This window comes from Cloeon dipterum, chromosome 4 (assembly GCF_949628265.1).
Source record: "Cloeon dipterum chromosome 4, ieCloDipt1.1, whole genome shotgun sequence".
In the NCBI taxonomy this organism is placed as follows: domain Eukaryota; kingdom Metazoa; phylum Arthropoda; class Insecta; order Ephemeroptera; family Baetidae; genus Cloeon; species Cloeon dipterum.
The window spans coordinates 24,778,375-24,805,569 of record NC_088789.1 but is presented as its reverse complement, the minus strand read 5'-3'; the positions used below and the strand labels follow the sequence as shown (position 1 = coordinate 24,805,569).

Sequence of the window (27,195 nt, the reverse complement as noted above, 5' to 3'; positions counted from 1 at the left end):
CGCAAATAAAATTCCGCTTCGAGCTCCATCAATATTGATTTAGGCCCGAAACTTAATTAGGCCCTTTAACATACAAAAACACGTCAAACCGATCAAATCTGATGGCGCGTGCCTTTCCCCGCTGCGCAAAATTGTACTGCTCGATGCTTTCACGCGCGAGGGAGTCTTGAAATTGCGCACAATTCTTAATTAAGACGAAGGATACTGTAAAATCCGTATAGAATGGCACGTGCCATATACTTGATTTCTTGATTGAAATTTATTGCGGATCGTTGCAGGAACGTTCTAATTTACGGGAAATGTTACGAAGAAGGAAGTAGTTTTTTCTGTTTAATTACCTAAATTTACACACATGAAACGCATCAAAAGCTGTGATTTGGGTGTTGGATCGTTGTTGCAAAATTTTAAAATGACTTTCATTCAAGCCAATTGTTGAGACTGAAACATCTATAGTGCATGCGCTGATTGGCCTTATGCAAGAAATTTTGGTCTTCTTGTTTAGTTCAAAGGTTATTATTAATTTTTTGTGTGTGTACCTATTACTGTACACATCCTCTGAAAATTGGGGATATTATAAAAATTTTCATTGAAATTTCTGAGAGAATCGACTACAAAGTTTGCCAAAAGGTGATCATAATCAGGATTTATTTGGCCAGATGAGACATTCCACCCCTTGACACACCGATGGATTATTAAAAAATGAAATTTTAACTGTTTGATTTATGTACAATATTAATTGTTATATTTAACAATAGTAGGAAGAGTGGGATTAAATCGCAATATATTTTTATTAAAGTTCTTCTAATGCTATACGAGGTGTACAAATTTAAAAATTATGAAATGTATAAATTGTATTTAAAATTTAATATAAATATAAATTAATTTAATAAAAATAGATTTAAAAACCACACAAAGATTTTTTAATTGTAAAAAACAAATATTTTTAAACACAAAATTTTGTAAACATGAACAATTGTTGTTGTTTAAGCATTTAATGTTAATAATATTTGAAGTTTTAGTTTTCTTTAAACTTTTAAAAAGATTTTAAGCTGAAGTTGCAGAAGCAAAAATCTGGACAATGGGATGATTCCTTTTTCCTCTTTTTTTCTGGCAAGATTCGCCCAAGCAAGCTGACTGATTAGCTCGAGAAGCAGCATTCTCGTGCTGCTGTCGAATTCCAGCGCAGGCAGAGAACATTCCACATTCCGCGACGTCTGCAGGTACAATGCAGCCGTGCGGCGAACACGAAAAAGCGTCGATCGCAAGCGTTGGGGGTGCGAGGGGCGCGCTTTACTTTTCTTGTCTGTCGGTGGCTCGGCGCGCACACAAAATATATCAATTTTGAGCGAGCGAGCGCGGTAGTTGGTGGTGGGACCACGCAGAGGGAGGCGCTGGCGGTCGGGGAAGCGGCGGTGCTCACCCCTGCCTGGCCTGGCTCGGCGGTGGAGAGAGAGAGAGAGAGCATCCTCAGCATCCGCGCCGAGCGCACCCCTTCCTTTCTCACTGCCTGCCTGCGCAGCAGACTCAGTTCTCTGGCACGGACAACGCACGAGCCGCGAGACACAGAGCGAACGCACCACTCGGACGCGCACTCAGTGATGGACGATCTGTCCGACGGCCTGCCTGACGAGCTCAAGATGGACCACTCGGACGACGCAATGCCCAGCTACACGCGACCCATGATGCAAGCCCAACGACACAGTGAGTACCAAAACCTCGCGGCGGCCAACACGGGCATCGCGTGACACACGAGCCGCCGCGCTGAAAGGGAAAATTCCCGGCTGAGATTGACAGCTTTCGCGAACATGCTTTTCATTCTCTGGTTTTGGAGAAAACCGCGAGTTAAAAAACGTATTTTTTAATGTTTCTATATTTGTGATATTTTTTTATTGGTTTGCCATATTTACCATTTGCGTTTTGTTTTATTGGTAGAAAAAACAAACTGGAAATTATGGTTTTTCTTTTGAAGAAAAAAAATTATATTTTGCAAGGTAAGTGGAAACTGTTCATGAAAATAACTACCTGGAATTAAGTTAGTTGCCAAAACAAGGAAATAATCAAACTGTTTTTACAATCTTTATTAAAATTTTTAAACTTTTAAACTCATTTTCATTTCATGTTTTGAAGGATTTTCTTGTTATTTTTTAGTTGATTTTTTTACAGTATTATAAATAATAAAAAACCATACGGTTGCGTAACAAAATTTAAATTATAAAATACATAATCCTAGAGTTAAAGCCTTTCAGCTGCTAATTATTCAAACGAAACTATCCAGATTACAAAATAATGGTAACAAAAACTTTTTCGGGGGGAGATGGCCATGTTATGGGCTTTAAAAATTATTGAAATTCCATGATTGCACCTCATTTCAAGTTAATTTCTTCATAAAAAAGAGTACTAGAAAAGCGTAGAAAAACTTACCGTCTGTTTGTAATGAAAGAGGTGGGACATTATAGGAACAAAAAAATCATGGTGGAAAAAACTTTGTCTAAAAACTTGTTCACAAAAATAAATTAACACATTTTCTGACAAAATCGCAAAATTAGTTCTTCTCTGTTTAACTTCCAACTATAGTGGAAAAACGACCATTGAAATTACGCAAGGCATTTTTAAACCTTTTTGCTATCGTGATTTCCGTGTGACCGAGCTAATCGTTGGACCGTCATTTTATTTCCACTAATGGATGTAAATCAACGCTTATCTGATTGCGGTTTAGCAACTTTGCACAGTGCCGAATTTCTCGTTGTTTATTTGACCACATGGCGGACAATGGTTGACAGCAGAGTCCGCAAATCTCGTTCACGAGCCTAATAATTATTCCAGTCCTATAATTGGTATTTATGCAGTTCTGATTTTAATGCAAAGTTATAACACGAAACACGATCTTTGATTTAACTTTATTTCATTTGCTGCGAGACGTGTATTCTCACGCTGGTTTGTGCTGTTCGGCAAGCGTCTGAAAAAGGTAAATATAAATATTTGCCGTCAGAATACTTGCGACGCTTCCATGCGTAAAAAGCAATATAGCGACTTTGATTAAAGCAAAATGCCGTTCTGCCTGCAGCCATTAGTCTTTTCGAGTGTATGCATCGATGCTTGCACTTTAATTGTTCGCCATACACGTTAACAAGGCTATGTAAATTGAACGTGGATGAAAACACACTCCGCACTAAACGGTTTGGAAGGATAATCAAAGGAGAACTACTCTTTTAAAAGAGAAAAATCTTGTGAAAGGCGGTGTAAAAACGTAATAACTGTAGATTTTTTCTGTTGGCATTTATTACACTGAGGTTAAAAAAGAGAATCATTCTGTGAAATGGCTAGTTAACAATACAAATCTTGAATGATCAAGTTTAAGCTAAAATTTAAATTAACAAAGAAACTCAGCTACAAAGTTTGTTGGCTTTTGAACTGACGGGAACTGTCTTTTTCACTTATTTGAGCAGATATTTCCCGTCGTAAGGTATCCCTCGTTGGATAGGTCTCTTTAAAAGAAATGCAAAACCATGAAAAGTGGCATTTTTTCTAGAATTTAAGCAAAATTTAAAGTTTGCATGCTAGTAAAGTGGCAAACTATTTAAAATCATGATTATTTGCACCAGAAGAGAAAATTAAACTCAAGATTCGCACACCACTATAGTAAAACCATCACTACGGGAGGAATCAAATTCAAGCGGAACAATCATTGACAAACCATTAGATACTTCGAGAAATTTGGCAGTTTTGTGAAATGCAACTATTTCTCTACCCTGAAAATGAGAAACCTGTTTGCTTGATTCCTTCCACAGCAAATAAAGTTATTGTGCAATTTATTGCTACAGCCAACAACGCAAAACTTTTTAATTGTTGTCCTCAACAATTGCAACACAATAATTTTCAATCTAACGCAAAGATTCTTATTTAAATCAAACTACATAAAATAATTTAAATCATGATTTGTTGTTCTCAATTAATACTCTTTGAAAGTTTTGTTTAATTACGCAATTTAAGGCTTAACGATTTAGAATATTTTTCGGTAGAAAACAATTGTAAGCATTAAAATCAGTGTCGCATGGCTCATATATGATGTAATTTGAACCAGATTGGAAGGTGAAAACGCAAACTGTATATAGATAGATAGATGGTGTTTTGGATTCTTACCAGCCCGCTAATTGGATTTATTCATTGTGCTGCTTGAATAACAGCACACATACACATTTGGCGCGGCTGCTAACAAGACTGGCGAATTCGGCTGAAATCTGATAAGCAAGTGCAGCCATGCAAGGATCATTATCAAGTGCGAAGCGTGTAAGCAAGCATGAAATTACCTCTTATAGGCATGGCAGCAGCGGCGGCAGCGAAGGGAGCACATGTGCTGGGCGAATTCTCGAAGCAGCAGCTGAATTGCAAATGAGTATGTAAACACCGGCGCCATCCATCGGAATGAATGCACGCGCCCGTTGCGCGTTGCGTTGTTGATATTATTTTAGGCCGTTTGTTTTGAGGTGGATTTTGCCGGAGCGCCGAGCGAGCGAGCGAAACAGTCGTCTTCTCGCTTTCAATTTGCTCGCTCATTTCGCAGCTGAAAATTTGCATCAAAGGCGAGTGCCGAGCGCCGGAAAAACAGTCCTAGCTGCTTCATCAAAGCGTCGCCGCTCGGCTGCCGCTTTTTGTTCAAATTTGTACACGCATTCGCACCGAATTCGAATTTATAAACTCGCGCTAATGATCCGCTTGCATAATTCCATGCAAATTGATTTTTGCCCGGGCGAGTGGAGAAGTACACTGCTAGATTTAATCCTATTAGCGCAATCGTTATTTTCTGGGCGCGCGCAGTTTCATCAAGAGGATCATTATTATGCACATATTTGCGTTTTAGCTCAAAGTATGTCTGTTTTGCATGATGGTTGTACCAAAAAATCGGCGCTGGAATTAGTTTTCCACGCACAGCTGCTCGGTTTTGGTACCGTAGGAACAAGGGGTGCGATGCAAATAAATTAAATTTTGTGAAACGATCAAGGGGATGTTGTTAAAATTCGCGATTTGCGAAAGTATGGCCACCTGGGCCTTTAAATCGTAAAGTCAAAGCTTTCATCTCAACATAAAGGAACTGGAATATTTATACTTACGTTTCTACTAAAAAAAAAACTCAGTTGAGAAGGCCTGGGAGTCATCATTTGCCTCAAAGACCAGCAATAAGCCATAAAAATACTTTCTATGATCCCGCTGACAAAAAATGAGGTGGATTTTTTTAATCGAGCATTCTATAACCTTTGAAAACCTTTGAAATTTTAATAGAACTGTATAGCAGTAAATATAATTCTTCGGAAAAAACTTAAAAACGGATATTTTGTGCCAATACCTACAAAATCAAGGTTTGGCTATTGGACAGAGAGAAAATAATCGAGTGATCTCTTTTTTACAGCTGTTATATCTCACTTTAGTTTAAATTAGAAGGTGTTGTGACACTCTATCACTACAGAAGGACATACACATGATCCAATTGAAATTTTCTCTTTCCCCTACTGTTTTTTTGGAGGATTTTGATGAAAATTTAACTCCAAAAACCAGAAATTTCGTTCCATTTCATTAGCACTGGTAAAAACCGGACGGAAAAACTGGAAACCTTCGAAAAATTGAAAGAAAATGCTTGGTTATTAGCAATATTTAGACTGCCATGAGACGTCTTTGTAATTTCTCAACGTTTTTTTTAAATGACAGAAAACTCGCACGATCGTGGCTCTTAATACCCATAAAAATTGTTTATCGTTTACGTCAGAGTCCCATATGCAGGAAGTAGACCGAAAATCAGTGCCGACTATATAGGGAATGATTTTTCCGAGCGCAGCTGCAGCTTCTCGGTCGGTTTGCTCGGCGCAGCAAATGCAGATGCAAATAATGCACTGGATTAGCACCTTTTATTATGTACGAGTGCACTTGCGAAGCATGTGCATTGGGCGGCCGTTCGTTTTGTAGCGCGATGCATAATGCATGCAGCCAATTATGAGGCGGCTGGTAAAATAATCACTCAAAGGGGAGAGGCGCCAAATGCAAATGGAACACGCCAATTGAAAACGGCATCGTGCACTTGTCTCTCCCGTGCTTTTCAACCGCTCCCCTTCATTAGCTTCTTTTCAAGTTTTCCTGTGCAATCTCCTGGAAGAAAAAAAAATTATCCGGAGAACGTTTTCCAGAACGAGATGGTTTCCTGACTGCATACATCAACGGCGCTGATTGTTATGCAGATTCGCTGGCGACTTTTCTACCGGCTAAAATCTGGGAATGACTTTTTCCAGACCATTCATACTTCATACAAGTAAAAAACGACTCGTTTTGGGTATTTGAGACACGGAAATAAATATTTTAACAACGGTTCTTTTAAATAATTGTCTAATTCATTTAGTCATACAAAAATTTTAAGCAATAATTGATCATAGATTAATGTCTTCTTTTGAGATAAAGGAATTTTTAAACAATAAGGGATAAATTCTTCAGAAATTATAAACAAATCTCGGTCTCGGGGATTAAAGTGAGCGGTAAGGAGCTAAAAACCACCGAGAAAATGCGACTTTTGAATTCATCAAGTAGTTGATTGTTGGCAATAGCGAAAAGGAACATTCTCAGAATAATCCCCTTGCAAATTGACAGATTCAATTTAAGTTCTTAATGGAGAACTGCTTAAACTGAACAGTTTTCCATTCAGCCCTACGACAAAAACACGTTTTACAAAGTTTAGCGTCGGTCTATTCGTTTAAATAATGAGAAGAAGTTTTGCAAGCGGGATTAAATTTTAAAGATTGTCATTTCCTCGAGCAGCAGCATTATTTGCGACGAAAATTAAGTCGCGAGGAGCACTCACTTAGCTTTTACTGCCCCCCATTAAGCATTCCCTTTAATAAACAAGCCGAAAGCAGCAGACTGTAGCGCGCGGCGGTAGCCGAGCTAAATAAGTAAGTTCTCCTAACAAGTAGGTTTTATTGTGGCGTACTTGGCCGCGGGAATAAAACGCACACCCGCGGCAAAAAATGCACTGCCTCTTCAAAAGGCGGCCATCAGGTGGAAATAACACGGCTTTTATGGCAATGAGGCCATATTTTTAGACATTTTTAACTTTCTAGCCGTGTAGTAAATCCAAATTTAAGTGCACGAAGGGGTGACACCGTTGCGGAAATTGGCTGGCATTACAAAGTGACGTGTTTTATGAGTTTCGCGTAAATTATGGCTTGTTTTCCAACTGTAAACCGACACGCGACTTATAAAGATAATTAAGAGACGCGAAGTGTAATGAAGGGCTCTTCACCCTCTTATTTTACGAGCGAAAGACTGCAACTCATTATCAACCGAGCTAAGCGGTTCGGCAAAAATTTCTTCTATAAACATGTTAATCCCAGTAAAATTTTAGTTGGAAAAAAAGCAGCAATTCCGTCCCGGCCTACGGAAGCAATTAAAATAGCTTTTGTTCCGCGGTACAAAAAAAAAACGAGTTTTTAATTTAACCAGCACAAAAGGTTGTCGGCGGTAAAGCACGGTGCTACTTAAAATTCCGCGCAGAGCCATGTATGCGCCGGGCAAACCGGCGGCTGCAAGTACTTTTGTGTGAACTCCATCCAGGTGGGAAGGGAAGAGGTGGCTAGGCACACATGAAGTAGGTTAAACTCGTTCATTTAACTTCGACTGTGCTTTTTCCGCCTTTTTGCGCCGAGCTGCATCCAAATGAGCCGCCTGCAGAAAGACGCAGCCAGCATGAAATTGAAATTTTTCATTGCTGCGCTAGCTGCCACACGCGCGCGTGGTGTGTATCATATTTTCCTGTTTGCATTCGTGCACGAGTGCCGCATGGGGACGCTGCATGGTGACTTTGTTGCCGCACACATCGCCAACTCTGGCATCCGGACGGCTCGTTGATTCGCACACAAAGTTCTTATATATTGTTTATGGAGCTGGAATTGAATTTGCGCGCCCGCCGCGCGCGTGTCAGCCGCGCTGCGCTGCTGACAGGCCGTCACCCCGGCCGGCAAGAGACAATAGTCAGGCTGCCGCTCCAGATGAGTCTGCGATGATCCTGATTTATTGTGTGCTGCATATCAGTCGGAAAATCAACAATCATCCCCTGAACGGCAGCACCAGCAGCTCTTGTTTCCTCCGCTGTTTTTGTTTGGTTTCACAATTTGGCAGTTTGTACTCCAATAAATACGCACGCACCAATCAGAACCAGCCTGGATCGATAACTTGGCAACAACAGTTCAAATTTCCACTAGAGATTTAGAGAAGTAATATTTGGCACCGATTCGTTTAAGAAAGCGCCTGCAGACATGACCAATGTTTTGGAGATCAATAATATCGTCAGAAAAACATTCGATATCAAATATCGATTTTATTAGGCTAGTCTACAAACGTCAGTTTTCAATTGATCTCCTTTTGGAAGTTTTATTCACGCATCAAGCACAACAGCCTTTAATATCACATTGCAGCGGATATTTTGTGACACCAAACAATCTGAATGCTCGATAATCAGGGTTGACCAATCAGCGTGTACGAGATGAGCAGATATTGCTCAATTAATTCATCTTTGTTAGGGCTTAAATAACTCTGGCTTAAAATGGGTGAGAATTTCTTGGCATGCCTGTTGGAAAAGGAACAAAAATTTTCAGTATTCACAAAATTCAGACATTAAGGCACCACAATCAATTCATAATCCACAGAACTTCCACTTTGATTCCGAATACTATTGATCTGTAGCGGATGCAGAGCCGAGCTCCTTCTCCTTTTTCATTTATGGTTCAGAGTACTGTTTGTAATTATTGTTAGGCGTTATTTTCGAGAGTTTATTTTTCACCCCCTTCCCCAAAGATCTGTAAATATCAATCAAGTTAAAATTTCTTCGACACTTTGCTATAGCCGCTTCAAAACCGCAAAATTCTTGCTGTCATTTTGCACAAAGGTTTTTTGCAGCACACCAAATGAATTATTTTCGCGTGTAAAATGTCCAATAGCTTGAATGCAAAATCCGAGTTTCAGAAGCTTGCATATAGACAGTGGCGGATTGCCTAAATACACATCCAGAATCGTGGCAGTGAATTTAATTTCTTACATTCGAAAAATTTAAAAGATGTCTCCGTTGAAAAATTATGAAGAAATATGAGCTCCGTTGTAACACGATTTGTGCAAAATCCTGATGCATGTTAATATAAAAACAACATTGTTTGCTCAAGTTTGAATTTACTACTGCTGGGACGCAGCTCAGGTTGCATAATTAATTTTAATCCTTGCGGAATTACCGAGTTGCGAGCTATGCAGACTGAATATTATGCTGAAATGTAGGTCAGTGAATTCCATTTACATGAATGTCAAATGAAACATAGAATGTTATGAAATTGGATTTTCCTAGAACGCTAGCTTTATTTGTTCCTGAAATGCGATGCTTTTTTTAAACCTAGAATTCCATTTCAAGCCGGAAAAAGTTGAGGATTATTTCTCTACTCACATTGCCATGCAAAAGTTGTATTTTTTATCCGAAGAATCTGTTATATTTGAAGTTGGAGCGCGAAAAGCCGCAACAAACAATATTTGTCAGAAGTTTGAACCCGACGAGAAACGCTGCTAGATTTATAGCGGCAAGTTATGCTGGCCGTATATCAAAGTTCAGAGCGATATTTTATGTTTCTTTCTCACTGCATATTACATTTTTAGCGAGGCAATTTACTCGCCAAATAATGTAATGGAGCGTCTCTTGGCAGAAAATTAAACGAATGCCCATTGCGGCTGTTGCTGCCGGGAACTACTTAATAAATTTTGCTCTCCAGCCTGACGTTCATCCAATTTTTTCCTCCTGCTTGCCTTCTAGTTTTGTATGCACGCTTTTCGCACAGCAGCGGCGGCGTGCCGAAAAATAAATTTTAAATACACACAGCTAGGCCCCAATTAATTCTGAGATGCGACAGCCGGCGCGTCGTGCCTTGTGTGTCTCCGGCAGAAAGGAGCGCGCGCGTGTTTAATAATTACACAGCAGGCCTTTCTGGCTGGCAGCAGCCGAAAAAAAAGAAAAAAGAAGCTCGTTTTGCATGTGTGGCCAAGCTATGCCAGGAATTTTCATTGCTTTCGCGTTTTGCTTTTTAATTAAATGCCTCCGCGATTGACCACGAAAGTGGAACGACGGAAAATTCTGCCTCCAAGGCACCTGCATGCGCCTAATGTGCACTAAATACCGCGCGAAATTTGGTAGGTAAAATGGACTTGCAATTTTGTCTTGCTTTGGCCGGATGGAAGGAGCTTTTCCCCGTCCCCTCCAGCGATTTGGGGGATCAACTAATCGCTGTTCTCGACTTCGTACATTATTTGAGCAGTGTCATTATGCAAATTTTACGAGGACACCGTCTCCGTCAACAGTGCACAGCGGAGAATGGGAGGAGCACATGCAGTCCAATCAATAAAAAGTATAAAGCTGGCGGATGCAGAACTAATTTTGCTCCTGTTGGTCATTTGCGCATAACAGCAACTTGAGACAAGCAGAAAGTTTTTGAATTTTTCTTGTTAAACTCGGTGGAACTTGTTAAAGGGGAACATTTAGGGTAGGAATTTTCCCTTTATTATTCACCCAAGAGATATCACAGTGAAATGAAAGCTTCATCCAGATTTTCGAAACGTGGAAAGTGGGATTCTTGTTTTTAAAATAAATGTTTTCCCATTTTTTGCCAGAATGCCAAACCCTGGAAAAATTCTCACCTATAATTCCCAACCCTAAAAGAAAGTCATGTCTTCCTTCAGCCTCCTTTTTCGCACAGCACATCCGAGGAAAAATTAAATTAGCACAATAATTTATTCGCTGCGCCATTATATAATGCACTCGCGGGAATAAATTTGCGTCGTCGGAACGGCCCTGCGGGGGCCGCGGACGGGAAATTGTATAATAATTTGAAACAGGAGAACGGGTGAAATTTCACAGTTGAACACAACTAATTAAGCTCGAGTTTCACCGGCTAGAAACAGTATAACACACAAAAGGCAGGCAGCCTGTCGGAACGGAAGGCGCGTTTGTATATAGCTGGTCCAGCGCAGCGTGGCTTTGTGCCTGCACTGCTTTGTTATTATTTCGGACTGGTGACGTCTCGCACGCGTGCAGAGGATTCCTTGCTAAACAATTTGGCGGGGATGCAAACACACAAACAGAGGCAAAAAAAAGAATGATGCGCTCGCATAATAAAGCTGTCGAGAAAAGAGGAGACAAGGCAGTAGAAAAAGACCTCCTTTTGGGACACGCTCGCTCGCTCGAATATCATCAGCCGCACCTTCCTTTATATTCTTTTGATTCCTTTTCTCTCTTCTTTCTCTCATCATCTGCTGCTTTATTACTCGCGTGTGCGCGCGCGTTGGAAATTTTTTTTTCTCCAGCAGCAGCCAAATTGCGTTCATGCACGGAGCAACCTTCAAAGCGCGCACACTATTATGGGCCTGCGATCGTAATTACTCTTCAAAAAGAATGGGACGCGAGCAGAAAAAGGAGCAGAATCCTTTCTTTTCGTCACGCTCTCAGCCTCATTACACGGTAATAATTATCGTCTTTATTTCTTTGATCAGCCCGTGCTGAGACGTCGCCTCCAGTTACAACCGCTGCCAAGCGCGCGGCCGAGATTTATGCTGAATGCGGTGTAATCGAACACAAAGCCGCCCACTGCCGCTCTCTGTGCGCGATTTCCAACGCGATTATTTGCGTCGTGGACGGCTCTCAAAAGATGGATAACGAGATTTGCACAATCTCCCTGCAGGGTAGGACGAGATAACGGACAATCTGACTTCAAGATGACAAAGCACCAAAAAAACTAGATTGATGAATTTGTTTCGCAAAAATGTTAAAATTGTAACTTATTTCTAAAAGAGGATTGATATTGCAAAATCCTGGAAAATGCTTGTTGCCAATGCATGAAGTCATCCCTTAGGATTCAGTCGAAGCCAAAGTTGACCTATAAAGGAGCATTGTAAATTTTTTTTAAAGTGTCTGCAAAGTTAGCATCGTTTTCAAATGTTAAGGACTGTCTCCCTACTTGAAATCTTATTTTATTTCACAACAAAGAGTTTCCCTAAAAGGTTTCATACGCTGTTGAACAGATCTCGACGAGAGGAATCGAAATCTGCCACAAATATGTGGTGGGTTAGGAGAAAATTGGAAAATTTTGAATTTTTACTGTAGCATAAGGGTCCTTTTTTATTGTTACAAATTGTAGAACACATTGTTTACCGATCAACTGCTTATTGCAATCAAACAATTCAAATATTTTTCAATTGTCGCCCTAACCTTCAGTTACTTTCAACCGGTTCGACTCGTTTGACTGCTGTTTTTGAACTCCAAATATGACAAGATAGCCCGCAGTCAATGAAGGTGAAAATTGCAGTTTCTATTTTAGTCGGCATCTTATAATTCGCTGAGGCAGTGGCGATTGCCAGTAACTGCTAACAGAAAACACAAATTCGAGTGTTGCAAAATGTGCTCCATAATTTAGATTCAAAAGTAATTTTTACTGCGGCGATCAGCATAGCAAATATCCCCCATACACCTCCACATTCAGAACAACAACAAAAATAACAAAATATCCTTTTTTGTAGCAGAGGGAAAATAACTAGTCAATCAATTCAGCATAATTATGAAAAAAATACACAAGTTCTACAAAAAAGTAATTTTTATTTGTTAAAATTGTCTTGGCAGCGTAGAAATAAATATTCAAATTGTCATTATTTGTCATATATATTATTTGTTCCATTTTCTTGCAAGAATAAGGTAATTAAGTTGGTTTAGATATTTGCGGCATAATATTTTGACGTAAAAAATATTTACAATTAAAATACAATAAAATAATAAAAAAGTCTAATTTATATAAAATTTTGAGACTGAAGATATGATTATCACTCTAGTGTAAATTTATCAGCAGAGCTCATCCCTCTCACAATGTACACGAGAATTTGAACGGGGCAGGTTTACATCCTGGACGGCTCTGAAATATGGTAATGTGATTTGTGTTCTGCCAGCAGGACACAGGACAAAAGCCGATTTCGGATAATTATTGACGGATAGAGAGGCAAAATGTTTCGAAAACACGTGGGTGAAGCATATCTGCGGGTGGCCTGCAGCTATTAACGCGCGAAACGGCGAGGGAGTCGGGAAACCAAGCAAAGACTTCCAATGCGCGCGCTCAAATTGAATAAGGCAGCGTAGGAAAATTGGAAATTGGAATGGTGGCGACGGCGGAAGCAGAGGCAAGGGAGGATTTGTAATTATGCTTCTGTGTGTTGGCGGCAGAGCTTTTAAATTCATACACTTTTACACGAAGGCACCGTGCGAAGCAACCCCAAGGGCTTCGCGGCTCAAAAGTTTCTCCACCCGGCCGCCGCACGATCAAAGTAAGTGCATAATTAATTCGCACCCAAGAAAGCAAATTGATTTCAATTTGGTTGGGAACTTTGCAAAATTGCTGATAAGTGCTCTCGGGGCGCTGCGAGGAAATCGAGCCGCAGATATTGGCACGCGGGCGGCAATTCAATTTTGGTGCAATCTGATAGAAACTTGCAGCCCTTTGTGATTTGCCTCTGCGCTGTCACCTCAATCTTGGACTTGTGCTATTTGCGCGAATGTAAAAAAACCCTACTCCAACATGGCCGCTCCCAGGGTTTTGAGGCAGGTCAGGTAGTCTGGTGCCAAACTGATCCTCTCTGATTCATGACATTTTGTTAAAAAAATTAAGATTATTTAAAGTGGAATGACACAGGGCAACAATTAAAAATTATTTGAATTGTTGGATGCCATAAACAATTAGTTCAACAATTTACAATAATAAAATAAGGACCTTCCTACAGTAAAAATTCAAATTTTCTCTAAAATTTACAGTGCTTGAACATATTTTCTTGGCCTATTCCGATTCCTCTCGTCGAGATCTGTTCAACGGTGTATGCCACTTATTGGGGAAACTCTTGGTTTTGAAATTAAATCAGATTTCAAGTAAGGAGACAGCCATTACCATTTGAAAATCACGGTAACTTTCCAGCCAATTTTCTCAAAAAATTACAGTGCTTCTTAGGTCAATTTAGGCTTTAACTGAATCCTAAGGGATGAGATTATGCATTGGCAACAAGCATTTTCCAGGCTTTTGCAGTATCTTTAATTAACAGATAGCAATAATTCAAAAGTAGCAGTTATTGATCAGTATGAAAAATTCCTGTAATTTTTGCAATGCAAACTAGGAGATTAGAAATCTGCCGTGCTTCAAAAGCTTCAGAAAAAGCCATTATAAAAGCATATATATGCAGGTGCTGACTGCTGAGTGCATGGGAAATGAACCTTTTAATCATTGTGAAAAGCGACACATCTGTTAAGGCTAAATCACACGTGTTCCCTTTTTCCTGCGCGAGTAACGAGCTAGTTGTTGACTCACCTAGCTGCTCTAAATTTACGCCGAGCTTTTAAAAATTTTAATCATGAAAGTTGACGAGATGTGCTAAAAAGCTAGCTTGCTTGCGCAAAAGCCGGTGAAATAATGCCCGAAAATTTACAACCTCGCTGCCGCGCTCTCTTCATCATGTATAATGTCAAAGCTGCGCGCTGCGCTCGCTAGTTTTGCCGTGAAACACGTACACAGTCGCTGTGTATGTGTACGCTTTCGCACTCAACCGCTGGTCAAACGTGCAGTAAATATCAAATTTCACAAAGCTGACCTGGCTGACGAGCGCGGCGGCGCACATTTATTCCGCGCCGGTGTGAAATTAATTGCCTGGGCAAAAAGCATCCCGGCCGCACCGAGTTTGCAACAAGCCGTTAATCCAATTTCGCCGGAGATATCAGCTGTGGCGTCGAAACCATGATGCAGCTCCACTTCAAAAGGCACTTTGAAACCGGCTGGGACCACTAATTGGCACGCGGCTCCGATTGGTCTGATATCTAGTGTGTGTTGTCAGGGTGAAACACGTCTCTCAGCCTTTTTCCATCCCGCCATGGCCCCTACGATTTCTATTCATGGGCAGCAACAGCCAAACAAGCACACTTGCTTGCACTGCAAACCCATCAAGAGTTCGTTATGGAAATTGATACACTTGAATAATATTATTTGCGATGAAAAGGCAGGGCACCGAGTTTTGCCTCACTTATGCTAGCCTAGTTTGGTTTGATAGCAATTTAATAATAAATTAAAGTGGGTTGATACGCAGGACCTTTGCAACAGTTAATAAAATATTCAAGTAATTCAAGTTGTACAGAATTTGACCAGATTTTCTTGGCAGATTTTAATTCCTCTAGAGAAATTTCAAGTAGAGAGACAGTCCTCATCATTTTAAAAGCATGCTAACCTTTGTAGCCAAATTTCTTAAAAAAAAAATAATCAATTTAGGCGTTACCTTGATTCTTATACATTATGGAAACAGGGTTCACAAAAAATCGGATTCTTCCGGAGAAAAACCCACTGCATTGCAAAAAACTGTTTCGTCGTGTTTTTTTTTCTGCAATTTTGCGCATTTTTCCGAAACACGCAAACATGCATTTTTATTGAAAATTAAAAATTGTCATGATGGATGACATATAATAGGTTTTCTACAAAAATAGTTTTCACCGAAATACCAAAAACACTCATCACCGTAGTTTTCAAAAATTTAAGAAACTTTTGGCGCGAAATATGACCTCTTTGGGGTTAAAGTCGGAAAAATGTGGAAAACCCCAAAACTGGGTGTTTTTTCGCGAACAAAACCAGTGGTGCATTTTTGCGTATTGCAAAATTGGCAAACCCTGATTAGAAACAAATATTTTCAAACGTTTTGCAAAATCAATCCGCTTTAAAAGCCAAAAATATAATATAATTTTTATTATTTCCCTCATTGAGCCAGTAAAAAATTTTGTTCCGATTTTCTCCACTGATTTAATTTCCAAATTTAGTTCTTATAACCTGGCAGAAATGTTAGAAGCTAAGTTATTTGTCAATTTGGTAAAAAAACTGACTCAAAGAAAACTTCACATCAAAGTATTATGCGTTAGCTACTGTCAGAGGAGACAAGGTTGTCAATAAATAAATTGAGACTGTATCCGTGCGGCCATGCGTGTTTTTGCCAAGTTGAAAGGACGGTGCTCACGCACACTTGGTTTACAATTTCTTCCTTTGTCGGTGCCGGTTTGACGAGCAGCGACGCGAGTTAAGCCAGAGCGCCCCGCTATTTCCACTTTTGAGTTGCGCGCCACTTGAGCATCGCAGCGCGGAGGCCTGTTGCTCTCTCTCTCTGCTGGGATCGGTCCAGTTTTCGGACTTGCCTCTCTTTTTCAAGTTTGTTACACACACACTCGCAGACGGACGGACAGAGACTGCAAATAAAAATAACCGGGAGCGGGTTGTAAGGCCAGAAGTGTTGTTGCGGTGGTAAAACAGCTCGCATCTCATCAGCCGCGCCGTCGCCTTAATTAAGTTAATGAAGTGATAATTATCTTGTGGATTTTTTTCCTCCGAGGGGAGTGAGAGTGGCGTGCGTGCGCTGATCGATCTGCATGCCGGCACAGCGCGCAGAGAGGAATATTTTTCCACTCATTCCGCGGCGGCAGGCCCGCACTTTCAAACTGCAATTTGTGCCATGAATATTAAGCCGCGTTTGATGAGACGCGAGCGTTTTACGACCGATTCTGTCTCTCTCAGCAAGCCTTTTTATTACGCTGACAGATTGTGCTGCTCTCGCTATAATTTCTGATTATCAATTTAAAGACACGCAGCTTTTGAAACTTTTGCGCGGAGACGCTCACTCTTCGTTCTGTGGATGAATGAAACTTTATCCACCCCACACCGAGAAGTTGAGGATAAATTGCCAAATTTGCGCTGCCTCGCCCGTATTATTGAAATATCGAAACTTTCCGCATCGCTTTTGAGCAGATAAAATCAGCGAGGAAAGTGCGAGTTAAGCGGATGTCTGCTGCACGAAAGAAATCGTTCCGCCTCTCTCAAGGGATATTTACGAGATGCTGAGTTGGAATTTTAGGGGATGATTAATAATTCTTGAACATTAAATGTTGATAATTGGACGATGGAAATGAGTCAGTTAACTTTTTACATGAATACTTGTTAATTCTTGCTTGTCTTTACATAAATAACATTTTAAGAAAATACATGAAAGGAAAAAAAGGCAATAATGCTAGAAGAATAAAATGCAAAAACGATCAATTAGTAGGACAATCTCTCACCACACCCACCACACCAAACTTTTATTTATTTAATTATTTACACATAACTGCAATTTAGTTTTTTTAGTTAAAATAAAAAACAACTCTTTTAGCCTTAATAAACCATTTTTACTAAAAATTTAATTTAAAATAAATATTTAACAATTCATTTTTTTGCTAAAACATGGTTGTTTAGCTGCTAGTATATTTTAATTTTATTTTATTTTACACTTTTAAAATCAGAACAGTGTTAGATAATTTTTATATATACACCGTGGCAACTCTTATAAAGTCTATAATTAATTTTAACAAAATATACTAGTTGTGGATTTTCTGTTATGGCAAAGGTCATAAATATTTTTGTAAATAGCTATTTAAATTTCTTGCAATAAGAATCTACTTCCAAAAATAGAAAAACTAGTATATTCTGTAGTGTAAGTTTACAGTGACGATGACGAGTGAAACCTCTTGTTCGAAAATCTAATTTTGCTGAGCCGAGAGTAAACAAAAGGCAGAAGCTGTCGCGGGGACAAAAATTAATTTGACGTTTGAAAGCCACGCGTGTTCGCACTTTGACCAGGCGACGACAAGCAGCTAAGCAAAGGTGCCGACGCAATATGGGGACCTTTCACTTCTCTGCTCGGCGTCGGAGCTGACAAAGCTAATTCCCGACGCTGGTGTGTCACTCGGCACGGCGTACAATCTCATCTCTGGCGCGGACAGTTTTCTCATTCTCCCTCGCCACTAATGGTGGTGAATGTGTAATGCTCTCAGCACACCGCACCTGCTATATATTTCCACTTACAAGCTATAATGAGAGCTCGATCGGAAAATCACTCGTGGAGTCAGAAATTCCCTCTTTAGAACACCTACCTTTCATCAGAAACTGCGTGGCTTTTGAATTTCAAATAGTAGGTCAAAGCTCTGTTACTTGCGGGAATTTAGAAAACCGTATGTTATTGATGTACAGTTTTCGATCATTTTGTGCAAAACTATCCAAATTTAATTATATTGCTAGAATTGACCAGTTGCATAAACCGTTAGTTATTAAAGCCACCAACAGATAGCGCAACCACAGACCTTCTTAAAAATTTTGTTTTAAGCGGTTTTAAGGCATTTTCGCTGCGATTTCAGACTCAATCTAGCTTTTTTTTATTAATTTGCTCTTTATTGACGTGCTGAAAACCAAAATCGGTTCAACCATTCGCCGTAGAAACGTTGGTAAAGATTTTTTTACTTCAAAAAATAGTTTTTCCCGATTCTGCGGCGATTGGTTGAACCGATTTTGGTTTTCAGCACGTCAATAAAAAGCAAATTAATTAAAAAAAGCTAGATTGAGTCTGAAATCGCAGCGGAAGTGCCTTAAAATCAAAAGTCTACGGTGGCGCCATCTGTTGGCGGCTTCAAACACTTAGGGTTTATGCAAATGGTGAATTTTAAGAGAAATTTGCGTCAAGGTGGTAATTTTGAGTGAATTTGGACAGTTCTAAGTATTTGTTATGATTTTAGTAGTAAGTATGATTTTTTAGCATTCAAATTTAAGCGGTGGAACGAAAGGGGTGTAATGCTCTTATATAATAATAAAAAAACAGGCTTGGAGGGTGTCTTAATCCGCTGGAAATTTTAACTGGCCTCAATTTAAGTGAATTTTTACGAACCACTGACAAAAATCCAACCAATTATTCGGTTTCTTAGAAATAATGAGAAACATTTCGCAGTTTTAATCGGGCTACAAAATTCTTTGTTTGTATTAATAGCGCGCTAGCGAACAAAATGCTATTTTCGGACTTCATTCATTTTCTAGTTAAATTAGGGTCCAAAATTATTAAATTTATGTACACCAGCATAATTTGCATTCTACTAATTTATTTTTGCATCATTTGAAATTAACTGCAGTAACAGTTTCTCGATGAAAAACACATCAGACGTCAATTTTACCTTTCTAAGTCCTGTTTAGATTATAAATAAATCAATTGGTTAATGGAATGACAGCTAGAAAGTGTCATATTTAAGATTTATTTCTAAAATAACTTGTATTTGCTACCAATCTGTCAGTTATACCTGGGTCAACATACGATACAATTATTACAATATTTTTTATGTTTCTTTCACTGTATTACATCAACTATTAATAAGTTTTCAATATAAACACAAATAGCAGATTTAAAATATTAACAAATCAAAACAAAAACTATTTTTTTCTAGAACGTAAGTTTATTACAAAAAATAAATATATACATAATAGATTCTCTATCAAAAAATGGTAGAGTTTGAAGCAATTAATTGCAACTGCGACGTTTTGATTAGCGAACGCTGATATAAATGTCAATCTCTTTTACTTTAGCAACCGTTATAATTACTCGGAGCGAAGGCTTTTTTACTCTCTAATCGGTATTGCAACATTTCCCTCCTTTATAGCACTGGCATTTATACAATCACAAAGAACTGCATGTGTGTGTTTTATCTATTAACAAGCAAGTGCCTTTTGCAAAATGTTTCAAACGACAGCCCCTCTGCCTTTTAAGCTGGATAAAAACTATATAAAAAAATTGAATAGAGTAAAATGCAGGGCTTCCATCCGACGCAGCGGAAATTTTAATCATCATAATCCTGAATTACAGTGTCTCTCTCTCTCGGTTGCGCATCCCTGCGTCTGTTAATTGTGTCACACGCACAACAAAACACACAGCGGGACAGTCGTTGCTCCTTTTTTGCTAAAGAGACGAGAGAGGCTGCTCCCCCTTCTCGTGTATATCTGGAGCAGAGCAAGAGGAAAAATGTAATCACGCGTGTGTGTGTCGCAATATAATCCGAAGTTGCGGCCTGCCTGCAGCAGAAATAATAATAACGAGCCACCCTTTCGCGCGCGTGAGAGAGAGCTAGGAGGCAGAAAAGCAGGGATTTGCGAGAAGAGGGTGTCGGTAAATAAATAAGATCCGCGGCCGCTTGTCAGCCGGCATGGCTTTTAATTTTTCAGGCAAACGCTACACCTGCTCCGTGGCATTACTCGCCGCCAAACACACATCAGTCGCCGCTCGGCGCATAACAAAAGGGCCCCGGCGCACGAGAGGCGTGAGACTGATGAGATTTCGCCACCGCCGCCGCGCCGTGCACACTTTGGCTGCTGCACTGCGCCGACAGCCCATTTTTTACCGCAAATAACTTAACCCATCGCCGCTAACAAGCAAAAATCACTCGACGACACGACCAGAAATAAAATTTATGTCCCGCCAGCATTGTGTGAGCGCTGGCTGAAAAAGTGCTGGGTCTCTTCTGCCTCCGAATGGCCTGCTCTCTTTCCCTGCGCCGCACGAGTGTACGAACTTCAGCTCATTTTTTCCTCTTATCTTCTGCTGATCTTTACGAATGGACCCTCAGGAACATATTTTGCACAGCTGTGATTGCAATAAGGGTAAAAATTAATGCTTTTGCCAATAAAATTTTTTTATAAGATTAGATTTAATACATTTATCACTTGTAATGGCTCTCTGCAATACATGCTTGGGAAAAAAGGATCAGCAGTAGTAATATTAACTTGACAAATTTATTAGCGTCGTACCTGTTTGAGTTAGAGAAGTTATTGACAATAATAATAATATATATGTTTTTATATCTAGTTGCTCAGCTGGACTCGAACAAAATATTTTTTAAATTTAAATCTAAAGAAATATTTTTAATACAAAAAAGCACAGTTAAAAGAGAACTAATGAGGCTCGATAATTTGAAAAACATATAATGTTTAAAAAATTTACAATTATTAAGTTTACTTTATCTTTGTTTGCGTGCTCAGATTTTTTCGGAGAATATCCATTTAATTTAAACAGGGTTGCATATTCTTACCACTTGGACCCTTTGCGCATTGTTTTAATTTTTAATTTTTAACTGTACAAAATATAAAAAACGACGAAATATGGAGGATGAAGCGCTTTAAATTTGGAGAAAATTTGCAAAGTTGGATCATTATTTACTGTATTATTTTTTCACATTTTAGTAGTTTAATTTTTATGATCAACTGATTTTTGTAAATAATTTTAAAGTGCTGGCAAGTTCATTGATAAAAAAGCTAAAACTCTGAAAAAAAAAAATAGCAAAGTGAGGTAAAAATAACAAATGTGGGTAAATGGCAGTTACAACTATCAGCCTTGAAATCAATTTTTCTATTACTCTACAAAAAGGAGTTCGCTTAACGACATTTTCCAATAGCAATAAGAGGAAAGCAATCATTTGATCGATAAAATTGGAATGTTCAGGATCACAACACTTATAAGGTTGCAGACCAATTTTGAAAATTAATCGAGAAAGTACGGTTTCCAATTTAAAAAGATGATTGAGTATGTGCACACCAAATAAAAAGAAGGAAAACACCCTAGCAAAAGGTCTTAGAATAAAATTGCTCTCTTTTATTGGAAATTTTGTGCCCGACAGTAAACAGATTTTATTCCAAAACTCTGACCAAAATCTTTTTATGCACATGAGTGATTTTTTCCAAGAAAGCCAAAAACCTCTTTCAAAAACACGAGCACACCCCGCGTGGATTCACTTTGATATTCGAATTCAAAGCTAAAATTCATTCGCTCCAATTAAAACAGCCTTTTGTGAAAAATAAAAAGACAGCGCCATTTGACTTGCGGGGCTCGGAAAAATTCTTACTCAAAAGCGTCGAGGGAGATATCAGCGAGTGTTGCGCCGAGAGCGCTCAGCTGGCCTCCCAATTAATATTTTTTTATTTGTTTGTTTTTTAGCGAATGCCCGTGAGCCGGTCATGCGGAACGTAAAATAAAACAAAGGGCTTTCTTTGTTCTTGGCGGCGAGGTGGCTGCGTTTGCCGAGTTTGTGTGTGTGTGTGTTTGAGCGAACGGTATAAAGCGGCTGCTCTGCTCTCTTTCTCGACCCACGCGGCGGCACACGCTCGCCGAAATTCAAGCGCACTTTTCCAGCTATTTGCCTTTTTACACGGGCGTAAGAAACGTAAAATGTTGCAGCAGACGGCGATGGCGAACGTGCACGTCGGGTGCTCACGACCCGCCGGCCGGTTTCGAACCAATTTGGTCCTTTGAGCCATCAAAAGGAATCCCACCACCGAGGAGCAGCATGTTGCTGCTTTGGCGCGTGCTGTATTAATTTTTGAAATTTCTATCGTGCCGCACAACAATTTCCTCTCTCAAGGGTCGTTCGCAGCGGCAATTTTATCGATATTGTGTTTGTTTGCGCGAGCATTAATTACTTCTTCTCGTCCTAATTCGATTCGGCTGGCCGGGCGCTTTGTGAATGTTTAGAAATTGGCTGCCTCTCGTCTCTTTGGAAATTATCCCCAACTGATTAATTTCTCGCTCCACCATGTCTGAGGTATTTAATTTCGGAGCGGTGCATTCCCCCGAGGAGGGTGCAGCTCTGCCTCTAGATGGAATTAAGGTTAACTTTGTTACCCAATTTGGCAATGATTCCTTTGAGAGTCCTGCTCGTACATCGCGCTGAGGATCCTTCGGGGACTCAGCGGGATAACAAAAAGACACGTACACACTCAACTAGTGCACGCCAAAATTTGCTTGCACTACTTAGCAAAATTGTATTATTGTAATTATTCCTTGGAAAGAAATTTAATCAGTTTGAAAGGTTTGAATGGGAAATTGTTAAATTACCCGATTGAGCCGGGTCCTTCACAATTAAACGCTCAGTACTCTGGGAAATGCGACTTCACTGCTCGCGAGTCCGGCGACATCTGATTAAAAATTTTAAATTAAAAAGAGGAATGACGTTGCAAAAGCCTGGAAAATGCTTGTTGCCAATGCATAAATTCATCCCTGTAGGATTCAGTTAAAGCGCAAATTGACCTAAGAAGCACTGTAATTTTTTGAGAAAATTGGCTGGAAAGTTAGCGTGCTTTTCAAATGGTAATGGCTGTCTCCTTACTTGAAATCCGATTCAATTTCAAAACCAAGAGTTTCCCCAATAAGTGGCAAACACCGTTGGACAGATCTCGACGAGAGGAATCGAAATATGCCAAGAAAATATGTTCAAACACTGTAAAAATGGGAGAAAATTGGAGAAATTTGAGTTTTTACTGTAGCAAAGGTCCCTTTTTATTATTGTAAAATGTTGAACAAATTGTTTATCGATCAATTGTTTATGCCATCCAACAATTCAAATAATTTTCAATTGTTGCCCTGTATCATTCCACATTGAAATTCTCTCTCTGTTGAATTGCGAATTTTCAACAAATATATATAGCGCTTAACAATAATTATTCAATAAACACTAACAATTAATACCCTGAACCAAAAAATAAAAAGGAGAACAAGCTCTCGGCTCCACATCCGCTGCAGTTATATTTATAAATTCTTATCGGCCTTTCAAGCCAAAGAGGTAAAAAACAGGCAAAAATTGATCTGCCATGAAACAAATCCCACGACACACTACCGTCAGTAAACAGGTTTACATAAGGAAATGCCATGAAATAGAGGTAATCAAAATTAATATTTACCTAAAACAGGAGGAAACCTATTCGCCTACACGGCTTTCCTTTGAGCGTTCTTATATGTAAAAATGCCTAATTACAATGTGCAAATTAATGCCATTAAATACATAATATTTCGCTTAGCGAGACAAATTGAGGTAAATTTGCTTCAAAAGGTAATCGCACAAATTAGCAGTCTGCGGTAAACGAAATTAGCGCAAATTTGCAATCACGTCTTGAGCATCCGCACGCAAATTGGGCCGAATCGTCATTATACGTATGTACGCCGAGAATGATAACGCGCTGCGGCTGAGAGTGTGCGCCAACGATAATTCTGCTGGCAAACGGCGAGAGTAATTCAAACAGCAGCAACGAGATGCTATCAGCAAAGGGAGACAAGAAGAGCGATGCCCGTAATTAGAATGCGGAACGAACGCGAGCGAAAGAGTTGCACACATTCAGGGGCACAATGGGCCCCACTCACTCGCTCGCTCGCGCTCATTATTATTGCTCTCTCTTTCTCTCCCTTTCCTCGAGTGGGCCTGCGAAAAATGGAAGCGAAAAAGCAGCAGCGGCATTTAATTATTTGCCCAGAAAGTCGAATCCCCTGGCCGTCGACGCATGAAACGCCCTTTCAAATATACGGCGACAGACTTGTTTCGCTACTGCCAGTCGCACGGCGGGCAATTTTCCCTTCCTGGAGACAGAATCTTCAAACAATGGCTGCTCTGTTTTTCCCTCTCAACTGATAACGCAATTTGGAGCGCCTGGGTTTGTTAAATTTTCTTAAAAATGCACCACTGGTTTTCTGAGAGAAAGGAAAAAGCTGATTTGATCTCGTTAGCTTGACTTAGAAGTTTAATTTATGCAGATTTTCAAATAAAAAACAAGACAGCATAATGTTAAAATTTCTAAAAATCATGTAACATAATTTTGTTTTTTAAATTTCCATCAGTTTAGTGCTTTGAAAGGCAAATTTTGTCCGCTGAAAAAACAGGTTTTATTTTGCAGACTGAGCAAAATTTTCTTGTTGATGTGGGGTAAAAAAATACAAAACAAACAGTTAAATTCAACCAAACTTTGTTTTCTTAAGCAAAAAAATCGTCATTTATTATTTAAAAGCACAAGTTGTAGAATCGAATTTATTTAACTTAATTCTGACCGCTCTTGAAGAAACATTTTTGAAAAAATTGATATTTCCGTTTTTCACTGGCTTTAATTTATTTCATATGGAAGATTTTTCTCGAAAGCAGTGCTGGTTTTATTTTTAGGTAAAAAAAATTCAACAATTTTTTGGAATGTTTTTAAGGTTTTTAAATATTTTTTTAAGGATATTTTTAAAACTACTTAAAATTTTACAAATGAGATAAGTAAAATCGAAGTAAAAAATTTAAGCGTTTATTATTTCGCATAAAAAATTAAGGGGGCAAATTTTGCAGCCTGCAGAAATTAATATGATAAATTATTATATTGAGTATGTATGAAATTTTAAACTTATAAGAGAGATTTTTCTTCCATTCAGATGTGAGTGGAGTTGGTTGATTCAGCATTCTCTATGGCATGAATATTTTCTTGCAACTAAAGTACTGCTGATCCGATGCCTACAGGGCTGAAACAGGTGGCTAAGTACCATAAAGAGAATATCGAATTAAATTTCATCATTTGATTAGTCCCCCATATTTATGTTAATTTCACGCTAAGGAATGCCATCCCGTAATTTCCTAGTTTTCTTGACACTTGCTTCGCCTGCATGTCGATATCTTTCGTTTTTCTTTCCTCTTAGTGAAAAGACGCAATTATTCCCTGATTTTACCATCGCAGTAGCATGAGAGCAGCGCAGTCAACAGGACACACCCACACATCGCAACACGCACGCACACACGTCAATTCCCATCACAGCATCCGCAGTTTCGCTCTCGTGTGCAAAAGGCGGCGAAATTAATCCGAATGCGCTAGGGGATTTGTCAAGATTGTTTCCGTGCGTCAAGAATTACAAATATCTCGCGGCGCGCGCGGCGCCGAATTTGATTAGACGCCGAAGCCGAGAGGCGAACGCACGTGGAGGGCAGGCGGAAAGCGCAATGACTGACTGACTTCACTGTGTGTGTCAAATCCTTCAGGCAGAATGCAGATGTTAATCTGCAATGTGTGTGGATCGACGAGGAAGAGAAAGGGAAAGAGCAACGCTCGCAAGATCGCAATATCGGCTGCTGCAAACGCACGAAACAGAATCACATGGGAATAAGAGCACTCACCAGAGAGTGAAATCAACGCCATCAGCTGCAGATTTGGATTATTCGAATTGAAAGCTTGGAAATATGGTTTCGAAGCATCAATCATGAAAGTTAAATTTTCAAATCGAATTTAGCTGATAAGTAACTCGTCGAAACTGCTGGATACTTTCCGATTTATGCGAACATTTGTCAAAACAGATCTATGTCAGTAAAGCCGTGTGCATTTTTTATTTTCCCGTGATATTGTCCTACATAACGCGCACATTTTCAAATATTTTTTGAACGCACATAAACGTCAAAATTGTTAAAAAAAATTAAGAGCTGCAATAACATTTTCACGGGTGCTTTGAGGAGTAAAATTAAATAAAAAAAACTGGTCATTTATATCGATTAATTTCGCCTAGATCCTTTTATTGAACTACATTAGGCGCTTATTACAATGGCACATACATTTTATATTATTTACTAATTGTAAACTCTGAACAATGAAGCCTGTAAGTCGACTAAAATTGATAATATTTTGGACCAAAGTAAAAAAAAAAATGATGTGGCTGAAACGTTGATAAAAATGTACGAATTACCTTGAGATTTTTACTATCATCTCAACTAGTAAATATATTTCATCTTTAAATTGAAATCAAACTATTAAAATCAAAGCGCGTCTCATATCCTTTATGAATTGTTTTGTCTACGCAAGCAGGGCCCAAGAAATTCGATAAACTCTAACTCATTTGTCTGACCAGAAAATAAACAATGCTGAAGTTATTAGGCTTTGAGTTTTTGCTCTAAATAATATTTCAATTTGCCACAAAATTCATTTCATCCCCGGGAAAACTGTTATAGGTAAAACACTTGACCAAACCCTGCAGATGCAGAATAATATTTTTTCAAACTCAAATTCTTAAAAAAATCCTGTACATATTTACATTCTCAAATCTACAAAGCTATTTAAGTTATTTAATTTTAACCCTAATCAAAATTGGGTGTTGTGGGGCAGATAATTTAAAAATAATTAAAATATGTTTTTATAAATAAATATAACAATTTTTCAAAATTAAAATCGTTATTTGCATTAATAGGGCACCTGTTAGATCCACAAGTTGTTGAGAAAAATAAAATCTTAACTTTTAAACAATGGGATGGGTACAAAGCAGATTATAGATTTTAGTAAAAAATTAATATTTATTCAAGTCTAAACATTTGTTTGAGTTTTATATCTGCAAAGGTTGTTTACACCTTACACGCTGAATTCTCGGAAAATGAAATATGAGGTGTTGCTTTCAAATCTATTTTAGGGGAAACTGTAATTTCCTTTTCGAGGAAATGGAGTCGGATCCTCTCCCTGCTCCACGTCTAAAAGT

At 39.0% G+C, this 27,195-nt stretch overlaps 1 protein-coding gene across 1 annotated transcript in view; it reads left to right on the top strand.

The window, feature by feature from the left end:
• The first annotated feature begins 1,445 nt into the window (after positions 1–1,445).
• The window catches only part of LOC135942607 (KH domain-containing, RNA-binding, signal transduction-associated protein 2-like), a 161,965-nt gene continuing 136,215 nt past the window's right edge, over positions 1,446–27,195 (top strand). Inside the window, exon 1 of the mRNA XM_065488803.1 lies at positions 1,446–1,701. Coding sequence (XP_065344875.1) covers positions 1,599–1,701 — 103 coding nt within the window. The 5' untranslated portion in view covers positions 1,446–1,598. The remainder of the gene's footprint in view (positions 1,702–27,195) is intronic.